Below are 11,217 nucleotides of genomic sequence, written 5' to 3' on the forward strand. Positions count from 1 at the left end.
TAGCCGTCATGAGGAGAGCAGGGATCGCGAGACGCATGGTGTTGTTTGGCTTGGCCGTTGTAGAAGGGTACTTGGAGGGTCTGGAGATACGCTGGTTCTTGTATGTTAGGAGATTGTCGCGGCAACAACTGCAAGTGTCACCCGGGGGGGATATCATAGTATGAGGTTGGATCAACATACAAGAGTGCAATTTGGCAAGGAGTTAACTCGCTGCTAGGTAGCTGTGAGGTAGCTGATGGCTGGGGAACCGATCATCAACCTCCCGATGGGATGGGAATCAAGTAGTCTTTATGCTAGTGTAGTCCCCGTTCTTCTGCCTCCTATGCGTTTCCCTCGGCCGAAGACGAGGCTGTCAAACTCGTCACGAGCAGCATAAACTGCATAAACTGCGGGGAACGCACACTCGGCCGGGGTGATATTGATGCAGGCTCGCAAACACCATCACGATATTGATGCAAGTCCTTGCATGTGTGCAAACATTCCCGGTATCACCTGACATGGATTGATTGCCGACCGAACCCTTCCTTTGTCGCCCGGAATTCTGCCTGCGACTCATGATCCGACGACACGCGCTAAGGCCACTGACAGCAATGCCGCCGGGGAACCAACGAACCATCACACACGAGGTCCGGGCCACCATCGCTGAACGAGCTACGTACGGCAAGGGATGCATGCCGTAACCCGGCGGATTGAGATTCGATTCGTAAAGGTGCCGCAATAAACACAAGGCCAGGGCGGATGCGGCGCGCAGAAAAACAGAGACGGGGTTGAGAATATCGGACCGACCTCGGTCTGCTTGAACCGTCGATGGCTTCGCAAACATTCGAGAGGGGTAAAGGAGGAGGAGTTCCTCGGGCCAGCACCGACGCACCACACCAAGACAAACAGGGTATCACACCGAGCGCCTCAAGGTCGAGCGGGCCAACATGATTAGTGACAGGCTCAACACCCCGCATATACCTCTTCCTTTTACAGTAACCGAACGCCCCGACGCCAATGCTATGCAGTGCCCGAGACGCACACAACGCTCGATGCAAGGAAACAACACAGTCACACATCGGTCAGAACCTTGGGGTGAAGTTAGCGGGGGTTGAACAGCAACCATGGGGAGTTGGGGTGGAAACTCACCTGATCTCGTAACTCCCAGCTCTCGTCATGTACCGCACCCATTTCACACTCGAGTAATTGCTCTTCTCGAACACCTTGAGGTAGCGCACCAGCAGGCCGGAGCTCGTGAACATCAACAAGCTGAAGTTCAAGCTCAGGGGCGGGCGGCTCCAGGCTTTTTGGTTGGTCATGCTCGTCAACTCGGCCTCGGCACTGAGGACGAACTCGCTCTGGCCGGTGAAGCGGCCGATCTTCCACACGATGTTGTTCTCGGACGGCTCGTACTTGGCCTTGCCCTGGGTGCAGCGCTCGGTGATCCGTGCGGTGTTGAGCGGCGTGGGGATGCGGACGACGACGTTGGTGGCGAAGAGCTTGGAGCCGAAGTTGGCGCGCACGCCGATGCTGTACTCGACCTTTGTCTTGCCGACCTCGTTGACGATGGCGTGGACCTTGAAGGGCAGGTTGACGTTCTCGGTGGAGCGGTAGCGCATCAGCTCGAACTCGCCGTCGGGCGGCACGAAGCTGATGATGCGGTCGCTGTCGAACTTGCCGAGCTTCACGCACTGGTGGAACTGGCAGTCTTCGAGTGTGACACTGCCCGCAGCCGCCTTTGTCGCCTTGCTCCCCATCCTATTACCGCTGGGGAGGCTCAGCAGCCCGTCGTTATCGAGTAGGAGGCGGTCGTTCAAGCCGAACTTGCACTCGGGTGTGCCGCTGAGGTAGGCGCGCATGATGATCTGGCCGGTGACATCGGCGCGCAACACGGCTCCGGTTGCGCTCATGAGGAGGTTCACGTCCTCAATGACATCGACAAAAGCCTCGTTCTTGCGGTACTTGACGTCGGCCTTGCGCCACGACAGCGCGCCTGTCGCCTGCATGGTAATCTTGGCCGAGTCCTCGGCTGCGCGCTCTGTTTTGACCCCCTCTGTCGTAATGTACATCTTGAGCGTGTCGGTCTCGGTGTTCTGGGGGTAGCCGAAGTCGATGATCTCTGGCGGGGACACGGGTCGTCAGCGAGGGTTGCGAAAACCACAACTTGGGGATTCGGGGTCTTGTTGACATACCATCCAGGAGCTCATAAACCAGGACAAAGTTGTTCTTAACAGCCTCCTCGTCGAACTTCCCAAAGTAACCACGGCCCAGCTGGATCAGACGGTACAGGAACTCGAAGACCAGAGCGGCATTGGCGTTGCTCTTGGTGATGGCCACCAAGTAGATGTTCTCGTGCTTGACATGGCTAAAGGTTGTGCTGCCGAGGGTCAGGATAGGCGACCGCACCTGGGCGTTGCTGATGACTTGAATGCGGAAGACATCGGCGAGTCGTGGGCGGCAGTCGTTGCGGAAGGCCCTGAAGATCAGGTTCTCGCCCTTTTGGTTGAAGACAAGGATGCCCGACAACATCGTGGCGGGTTTCGCGGCTACGGCGTGTGGGGGGTGGAAGAGGAGGACGCAATCGCAGTCAAAGTCGTGGTCACGGTCGTAGTCACGGTCGCGATCGATGGTTGGAGGTGATGGCACGACCGGAGGTGTGGAGCGGGTTCAATAGGAGAGACCCTTCAAATGGGGGAACTCCTGCCAAAAGTGGTCCTCATGCGGGCGGCAGGGGCAGAATTCGCGGTCTGGAAATTGGAGATGCATTGGGGGTTTGGGCGGTGAGAAGAAAGGCCAGGTGGTGGCAGCTGTCATGTCTTTCTCACACAACCGGCCATGCAACAACTCCACCAACTCAAAAATGTTCCCCGCCATGGATTGTCTCGGGCTGCACTCGGTCTTCGATTCCGCTCAAGATTATTAAAAACTGAGGGGCCAAAGAAAAGCGCAAGCTTCTGATTATCCTACCACCTACCACCAATGACTGCCGTACAATGAAAACAAGTCTCATTCCAGTGTCTAGATTGGCCCTCCGATAAACCACATCACGCCATCCCCGCCCTCACGCGAGCAGCATTATCCAACGATTTTAACCACGGAAGGTTGGTGGAGCAAGTCTTCAAGGACGTCGAATTACCAGCCCCAACAGCGCCATGTCGCGCAACTGCATTCATTGGATACCATGACTGTGAACCCCCCGCTAAACTCGATGGAGATTCGGGGTCCTGCCGGTGATCGCGAATCGATGTTGGCTTTCCGAATCGGTTGAGGCAACCAATCAGGAACAAACAGCAACTAGCATATGATGTCATGGCAAACACTTGGTGTGAGCCGAAATGCCCTGGCTGAAATGTCTTGTCGGGGAAAGCCGACAGAATGTTATAAGACGTCTAAAGGATTCAAGTTGCATTCCCGAGCATCGTAGCCCAAGCTATCCGGTAGAGTTCATTTACTGGGGTGCCAACCTTTAATTCCGTCTCCATTGTTACCCCATCACCACTGAGGCTTTGGTATCGATCTGTTTTCGACATGGATAATGCTGCGGACATGGTTTCAGAGGGGAAACTCAAGGTAATGAGGTTGCCGAGGGAGCCCGTAGAAGAAACAAAACCTCCCGTGCCGTGACGCTAACGTATCATAGCAAGGCTTCTTCCTCGCAACCCTCGTCTCAACCGTAGCTGGCACATTCATCACGAGCATAAACTTGTACGACCGTCTCATTGAGCAACGACGGCAAAAGAAGCTGGACCGGGGCCAGAATAAGAAAATCAAAGAGCTCGAGCAGCGCCTAAACGAAGCCGAGGAGGAGAAGGAACGCATCAAGGAAGAGAGCACCAAGGGTAGCAGGGCTAGCGATGGAGACAACGAGTTCCGGAATTCGCTACAGCAGAGCGGCAACATGGTTCAACAACAATACGACCGCTATTTTGCAAACCTAGGACCGAAATTTGCCGAGGGTGACCGTAAGTCTTGACTGCTACTCGCAACCGCCACCATATCGATGCCGTACAGCTAACCATCTACCTCTAGTGGTTGCCCAAAACCAGATCCAGAGTCAAATCATCCTCCTCCAAGGCAGCGTCATCAAGCTCCTCGAAGAAGCCATCCTCACCGGGACATTACCAGACCTCAACAAGCTTTACAACACATCCGAATTTGCTCGCGAGGGCAGCATCCGCGCACTACGCGACCAGTACCAGCGGCTACTCGAATCAGCCCCTCCTCAACGGCGACCTCCAGGCCCCATGAGGCGGATCTCATCCACCCCATCACTCCAAGCCCGCTCGACGGATTCCGCCTGGAGCCATCGTCGGCCACCGCAGAAGGCACTCACCCACCCCAGCAACGGCGGGCCACTGTTCTGTCGCGCCGCCAAACAGCTGCAGCAAACCTCCAGCCCTTTAGAAGCCGTTATTGCCATGGACCGCTCATCAGCGGTATGCGGCGCGTGCGACGCCGGGGCCGGTGTGGGAGACGACGCGGACGGGTGCCGGTCCTGGAGGATAGAGAAAGAGCTGGCCGTTCGGGGCCGCGGGTCGGCGCGGGAAGATCGGCGGTACTCCAGGGGGTCGGATATCGGGTCCGAGGCGATCGTGGTCCGGACGTACCTGTTGACTAGGCGGTTCATATTCAAGTGCCACCGCGAACGGTCCGGGTATGCTTGTTATTTGTGTTTCCGGCACCGCGATCAGGACACCCTGTGCAGGTCGGAGGAGGGCTTGGTGAGCCATGTGACGAGCAAGCATAGTGTTAGTGAGTATGAGAGGGAGAGGGATATTAGGGAGCTGGACCGGAGTCTGCCATATCGGTAGGGGCCCAAGGGGTGGAGTTAAAAGTAGCTCCAAGGAATATCAGTGTCGCCATAGTAGGCTGAATGGGTTTACCTATCTACTTCTCAAGACGAGGTACGAAAAGCCGTCGGATACAGTGTGATTCTGTCACTGCATGGAAGACACCAGCTTTTAATGAATATGTGTTGTCTTCAAGATGCAAATACTGCTCTAGGGATTATGTCAAACTTGGGCAAATAAACAGAAAGAAGCCAAATAGGGTTTTGACGCCGCCACTCCATGCATTTTTATCGCCATCCAACCCAAAACGGAATCGACCACCGCCTCCCTCCATTACCCATACCCACGCCCACGACAATCTTGCCACGCCAATCCAGTCCTTAAACATCACTCACCGACGACCCCTTGGCATACCCCTTTTCCGACGGCGCCTTCCCCTGCAGCACGGCCTCCTTGCCCTTCTGGCTCACAAACGTCGCCTCGACCTTATGCACGACCGCCTCGCGGATCTTGTCCTCGCTCCGCTTCATCCACACGGGCCAGCCCGAGCTCGACAGCGGCCACAGCACGCGGTTGTCGATCGACTCCATCCACTCGCTGCTGCTCTTGGGCTTGGGCCGGCTGGCGATGACGTCCATCTCGGCCGCGATCTGCGCGCAGTACGCCTCGAGCGGGAGGTCGTTGACGTCCTGCCCGAACGGGTTCTCGATCTCGCGCCCGATGAAGAGGATGCCCAGGATGATGTACGCCGCGACCACCGTCGCGGGGATCGTGATCCAGGTCTGGTCGCCTACCGTGCCCAGCAGCTGGAAGGGCAGCACGATGATGTACACCCATGTGATCTGGGCGATGGCGATGGAGTACGCGATCGGGAGCGGGGTGTTGAGCACGCGCTCCGTGCCGACGAGCGCGTCGTTGAGGAGGGAGATGTTGCTGTAGACGGCGGTCTGCTGCATGGGGATGGGGAGGCGTCCGTCGGTGGAGATCTCGTCGGCGTAGCTGGCCAGGTAGGAGAGGATCTCGAGCGGGAGGTTGCCGAGCGGGCGGCCGGCCTTCTTGACCACCTTGCGCGGGTTGCTCTCGGCGAAGGAGACGCCCAGGTACTCGCCGACGCTCTTGAAGAAGCCGTGGCGCCTGAAGGCGCGCTGCGCGTTGTCCTGGTCGTCGGTGGTGGCCGCCTGGGCGAAGGTGCCGAGGTGGGAGACCAGGTTGGCGATGTCGTCGTAGCAGGTGTACGGCTCGAACCGCAGCCGGTGCTTGAGCGCCACCGAGAAGGCCACGACCAGGTTCATGGCCGTCAGCCGCTCCAGCACGTCGCGCCTCTTGTGGTGTTCCTTTTGGTCCTCGGGGATGTCGGTCCGCTCGGTGGTGTGGACCCAGAAGACGCGCCCGAGGTTCTGGCTCGCCAATATCACCTGCGACCAGTACCTGCGCCCTTCGGCATAGCGCTCGTATGCTGTGGAGCTACGGAACGACAGCCCCAGACCGACGACGAAACCGAGGACGGTAAGCAGCACGCTGCCGATGCTGACTATTTGGGAGGGCACTGTTAGTTTCGATTACGGGGGCCAGAAAGGAGTGCGTCAGGGGAACAAAGTGTAAACGTACTTGGTGTGACCAACACGTGAATGCATGTGACGCATGTCGCCCACGACCCGATAGAAAGCAGCGGGAGTATCAGCTTAGGAAGAATGCTCCCGTGCATTTGTAGGAAGATGGGCCATTTCGAGTGCTTTTGGATGTCGCGGGGACCGGTCTATATAGCTAGGGGTCAGCATGATGTAACAGGAAAGACACTAGCGTAGTGATCCGTACGAAATAGTCGTCAATATCCAAGGAAGTGTTCTTCCGACTGAACGGGTTGGGCGTGTAGAGGCGCGGCGATGTCAGGGACGCGATCTCCTCCAAGAGAGGGCCGTTGCCATTCACTGGTTTGATGTTCTGCGTGTTGATGGCGAGGTTTTCCGTAGGCCCATGACCTCCTCCCGGGGCCGCATGAGCCGCGGGGGCTCCGGGCGCGACGTGACCGTCTTCGGCCATGCTGGCTTAGTGTTCGACTTGCTGCGCCGGTTGTTGGAAAGAAGGCAAGTGAAAGGAACGAGTGAGTGGTGGTGGGGGCGGTTGCTGCTGCCGAAGTATCGAATTCTTAAAACAAACCGCAAAATCCAGGGATGGATAGGGCAACCAAAACGAGTGGAAGAATGAGAGCCGGAGAGGCGTGTAAGTGTAATAAGAAAAAGAGAAGAAAAACGAAGGGCTATGAAAGAAGTCAACTGCCAAGAAGGTCAGCAGGTGGTCGGCATCAAAGAATAAAAGAGAGAAGAAAAAGGGCCCGGCTTTGAGAGTCTTCAATTTCTGATCCTTTCACGAACCCCCACCAGCGGCGTCCCGGCGGCGGCACCTCCCCTCCCCATCCTCCGGTCCCCTGCCAAGCACAAGGGGGCTTCGGTGGCTCGCTTTCAAGGTGAGATTTCCAGGGGTTCTGCAGGTGCTGCGCCTGGACGTTCTAGGCCTCGCGGAAGCTTCTTTGAAACAAACCCTGTCCAACGGGGAACTCAACGGTCTGGGCTATTGGATGCCGCGACTGGCCGCCTCCTCCTGCCCTGTTGCCTCCCTCAGGGCTCGGACAAATTGCACGAATGGCGATGCCGCCGAAACCACGTTGCACCAAATCTGGAACTCGTTCCCGTCCCCGGGCGGTCCCTGATCAACTGCATCCCTTTCCCGGATTGGACAACCTCAGGGCCACCCTGCATTTTCTGCCGCAGACTGCCAGACAGAGTCACAGAGACGCGTGGAGACGCACGAAATGGCTTGCAGAGGTCTCGGCGCCATCCGCTTTGCTACGGAGTCTTCAAGGACAGAAGGTTGACGTTGACTATTTCTGAGTTAGTGAGCACCAGTTACACAGTCCAACGAGAAACTCTTCTCGGCGTCTGGGGTTCCTCGCGCAGATCCGACCCCGGCAGAAGAGCGGCCCCAGCCGTGCCAAGGTGTCTGGCCAACTTTTCGAACACTTGAGTTGGTCGGGCACTCGAGTTGGTTGGTGGATCCGCCCGAGTCCCGTTCATCTCATGTTCGTATTTCTGGCGGCCAAACAAAATTGGTTGGTGGAGTTGGTCAGAAATCTGAACGTGGCACTGCGCTTCAAATCAAGGCACTTTCACTAACCTGCAGTGTTCCCTCAGCCGCTCTTGGTTACCCCTGAATCAGTAACAGCGAGTTGACTCGGAAAACTGGCAAAGAAATACTCTCGATTCTCCAACGCTGCGATGTTAAACAAACTTCTCTTGTTGAACTCAATTTAGAGTTTGAAGGACATGATTCCCTGTTAAAAGTTTTCTTGAAAAATATTCGTATTCCTATAACGTGGTGGATACCCTCCTCGGACGGGTAGAGTCCTCGGACGCCACAAATTTCCCACTTGATCACCAAATTTGATGATCACAACAATCTCTCCTAGAGCAAGAGAACTTGTCAATTCTCTCCCAAACAACTATTTTTCGACTCTCCTCGATACTACAACCACGAATACCGACAAGACGAACGACCCCGAGCCGAAACCGCCACGCTACGACCGATTTTCGATTCCAACCCGCGAACCTACTATATTTTAGAGGAGATAGGCGCTATAATATAGGGGTTTAGGTGGAGGTAGTCTCTAGTAGGGCGATGCAGGCGTCGGATAGGGTTATAGAAGTCTGCATTAGACTATCTGCAATGCGGCCGTTCGAATGCCATTTATTTTAGACTTTTTGGGCTTGAATTGATAGTATTTTGATGTTGCTGTTTCTGGTGCATTTACGTGCGAATTGTTGCTTGCGAACACCCTACCCGTTCGAGGAGGGTATCCACTACGTTAAGGCCCTGGACCACTCCCCGGTTCATTGCGCGATAACCGCCGATCTTCCCCATGGGAGCCGCCAGGGGGATAAGCCGCGGTCCGGAGCGTCGGGCACGATCGGCATCCATCTGCATGAAATGTCGAGCTTCAGAACCCGGCTATCGTGTGATCGCCGCATCGCAAAAAACGGCGAGAAGGGGGCCCGGCTTGTATCAGGCGGGAGTCGGGAAGAAACGAACAAAGAAAGTGCTAAAAAAAAGGGCATCAAGAACGACGCTGGATGGTCAAACAAGGCTAGCTTTTTATTTTACGGGGTTCCAAATCGCCACTCTACAGCCAACAGTACCTAATTAGCCCTTAATGATGGTTGACTGGAACCCGTCTAGTACTGAAACCTCCACCTCGGGTCTTCATCGCCGCTCCAATCGTCCAACTCTCCCACTGCCTGGACTTCGGGCGTGATGGCCTCTCGCCTCTCGTTCTCCCTCTTCAGCAAGTAATACAACACCACCGAGACGACGATCTCGGCCACCAGGTAGCCGAGAGCAAAGCTGTGGCCGACAAAGTATCGCGGGCCGTCGCCGGATCGATACAGCTGGGTCCCGATCACGGCGCCGCAGTTTCCGATGCTGATCTGCATCGCGTTGGCAACCGCCCGCTTGGTCTGGCCCGAGACGTTGATGGCCGGCCACGACAGCGCGAGGGCCGTCGCCGGGTAGATGCCGCCCGCGGCGAAGAAGGTGCCTAGGTACGAGACGCCCGGCCGGCTGGAGGGGTCTGAGTTCGTCAGGAGGATGATGTACCCGATGATGGCGAAGAGTGCCGATCCGATGATGGGGATGGCCCGGTGGCCCGTTCTCTCAGAGAGTATCGCCACGCCGATGGTGGTGAGAAAGGCGAAGGCATACGGGGGGATCGTCAGGAGCTGCGCGTTGGCGGCTTCGTAGCCGAGATCCTTGATGATTGTGGGCTGGAATGGGCGATCGATGTCAGCTAACACATCACCGGTAGGATAACATTGGGCCGCCACATACCAAAAAGAGCGAGAATGTATACAGTGGCAGGCTCATGCCGTGGAAGCTGAGCCCGTACAACCAGCTCTTTGGGTCACGCAAAGCTTTAAGGACGTTCTCCCACGTGAAACGCTCGTCGCGGGTCGCGTCACTGTCCGATGACAAGCGGTTGCGGATGAAAGTGCGCTCTTTTTCCGAGAGGAACTCGGCAGTCTCGGGGTAGTTGTGGATGAACCAGTATGCCGCAATGGCCACTAGCACGGTGGCGATACCTTCCTATCCGTTCCATCAGTCGTTGATTCCGAGGTATTAAGCCCATCCCGGCAAGAACTCACGAGAATGAAAATCCAACGCCAGCCATTCTCCCACACAACGCCAGCCATGTGCCCAATTCCCTACGCGGAGGAGTGTCAGCACGTCAGCTCTAATGGATTGGCATACCAAGACACTCACGTAGGCCAAGATGCCTCCGAAGGAGCCTGCCAGTGCGGCAACCCCGAAAAACAAAGAGATGCGGAACTGTCTCTCACGTCTCTGATACCACATCGAGAAGTAGTACACCACTCCGGGAAAGAGCCCGGACTCGGTCACACCGAGGAAGAACCGGGCGATGAAAAAGCCTGTCAGGTTCTGAACGATACCCATCAGGGTTGCCACGACACCCCACAGGACGGTCAGGGTGGGCAGCCAAAACCGAGGCGTGGTTCTCTTTAAGATAATGTTGCAGGGTACCTGACGGGAGTGTGAGCCTTGTTATATGGCTAGTTGGAAAGGGCAAGCACTCACTTCGAAGAGAACGTAGCCGATGAAGTACAGGGTCAAGCCCGTGAGGTACTGGTTCCCCGTCATGTTGAGGTCCTCGGTGAGACCCTCGATGCGCGCGTTGCCGACATTGCTGCGGTCGAGGAAGGAGAGGAGATACAGCACACCGACGGCGGGCAGTAGTCGCCAGTCGAGCTTGCGGAGCAGCGCCTTCTCATCGATGGTGCCGGATTCGGCCTCCCCCAGCTCGGATCCTGATGAGGGTTCTGAGGAGGGTTCGGATTCATCCTTTATTTTTGTGTCGACGCCACCCACCCCTGGATCATCTTCCTTCACCAGCACCGGCGCCTGTGCGTTACCGGTAGCCTCCGCAGACATGCTGCACGGAGCTTTGTGGGGATAGGGGGTAGGGAGGTATGTGGCTCGGGTGGTACCGTGGGCCGAGGGGGTTGAAGACCAAAGAGGACTTGGTCTGCACAATCCTGCAGCAACTACACACCTATAGGCGGCCAGAGATTAAGCACACAATAAAATGGTGTGTAGCAGCTGATCGCAAGACTGGCTGAATCATGGGGATCATCTTCTGTCCGAGACATCGCCCCTTAAATAGGGGACGGTTATCCCAAACCAAGATCATCTACCCTCACTCAACATCCGGTTCTCGGTTTGCACAACCCCGCAGTCTGCACCGTTGCAGCTCACATTGCAACTCGTCGATGCCGGTGATCATGGCTACATTTCCGCTAGAATTGCGACATGGCGGTTCGGTCGACATCATTGGGCCGCCGCCCCCACGCAGCGTTGGGGAACAGAGGTTGGCCGTGCAGGG

At 56.5% G+C, this 11,217-nt stretch overlaps 4 protein-coding genes across 4 annotated transcripts; 1 reads left to right on the forward strand and 3 right to left on the reverse strand.

The window, feature by feature from the left end:
* Window positions 1-942: 942 nt before the first annotated feature.
* On the reverse strand, window positions 943-2,659 carry B0H64DRAFT_239456 (AP-2 adaptor complex mu subunit APM4-like protein). Its single transcript, XM_062799823.1, has 3 exons — window positions 2,172-2,659; window positions 1,129-2,098; window positions 943-1,068 (listed from the first exon to the last, which is right to left on the reverse strand). Exons 1-3 carry the CDS (start codon window positions 2,506-2,508, stop codon window positions 1,062-1,064), a joined length of 1,314 nt encoding a protein of 437 aa, XP_062655238.1. The 5' UTR covers window positions 2,509-2,659; the 3' UTR covers window positions 943-1,061.
* Window positions 2,660-3,211: 552 nt separating this feature from the next.
* Window positions 3,212-4,938, forward strand: B0H64DRAFT_407898 (uncharacterized protein). The gene is made up of 3 exons (XM_062804588.1): window positions 3,212-3,549; window positions 3,620-3,941; window positions 4,009-4,938. The coding sequence occupies exons 1-3, from the start codon at window positions 3,508-3,510 to the stop codon at window positions 4,788-4,790; spliced, it is 1,146 nt and encodes a 381-aa protein (XP_062655239.1). The 5' UTR covers window positions 3,212-3,507; the 3' UTR covers window positions 4,791-4,938.
* A 211-nt stretch (window positions 4,939-5,149) lies between these two features.
* On the reverse strand, window positions 5,150-6,809 carry B0H64DRAFT_445757 (Bestrophin, RFP-TM, chloride channel-domain-containing protein; the record flags this gene model as incomplete). Its single annotated transcript, XM_062806868.1, has 3 exons — window positions 5,150-6,300; window positions 6,378-6,525; window positions 6,585-6,809. 3 exons carry the CDS (start codon window positions 6,807-6,809, stop codon window positions 5,150-5,152), a joined length of 1,524 nt encoding a protein of 507 aa, XP_062655240.1.
* Window positions 6,810-8,548: 1,739 nt separating this feature from the next.
* On the reverse strand, window positions 8,549-10,766 carry B0H64DRAFT_426796 (major facilitator superfamily domain-containing protein; the record flags this gene model as incomplete). The annotated part of the gene is made up of 5 exons (XM_062805749.1): window positions 8,549-9,583; window positions 9,648-9,902; window positions 9,962-10,021; window positions 10,080-10,358; window positions 10,554-10,766. The coding sequence occupies 5 exons, from the start codon at window positions 10,764-10,766 to the stop codon at window positions 8,996-8,998; spliced, it is 1,395 nt and encodes a 464-aa protein (XP_062655241.1). The 3' UTR covers window positions 8,549-8,995.
* Window positions 10,767-11,217: the final 451 nt, after the last annotated feature.

Source organism: Chaetomium fimeti, assembly GCF_033439085.1.
Source record: "Chaetomium fimeti strain CBS 168.71 chromosome Unknown B0H64scaffold_8, whole genome shotgun sequence".
Lineage (NCBI taxonomy): Eukaryota > Fungi > Ascomycota > Sordariomycetes > Sordariales > Chaetomiaceae > Chaetomium > Chaetomium fimeti.

What these genes read in the sequence shown, in the direction of transcription:
- B0H64DRAFT_239456 (XM_062799823.1), bottom strand. Translation starts at nt 2,508, where the DNA reads ATGTTGTCGGGCATCCTTGTCTTCAACCAAAAGGGCGAGAACCTGATC. An exon ending in GGTTTATGAGCTCCTGGATG is followed by an intron (nt 2,099 to 2,171) that starts GTATGTCAACAA and finishes TGTCCCCGCCAG; the next exon opens with AGATCATCGACTTCGGCTAC.
- B0H64DRAFT_407898 (XM_062804588.1), top strand. Translation starts at nt 3,508, where the DNA reads ATGGATAATGCTGCGGACATGGTTTCAGAGGGGAAACTCAAG. An exon ending in TTTCAGAGGGGAAACTCAAG is followed by an intron (nt 3,550 to 3,619) that starts GTAATGAGGTTG and finishes AACGTATCATAG; the next exon opens with CAAGGCTTCTTCCTCGCAAC. An exon ending in GAAATTTGCCGAGGGTGACC is followed by an intron (nt 3,942 to 4,008) that starts GTAAGTCTTGAC and finishes ATCTACCTCTAG; the next exon opens with TGGTTGCCCAAAACCAGATC.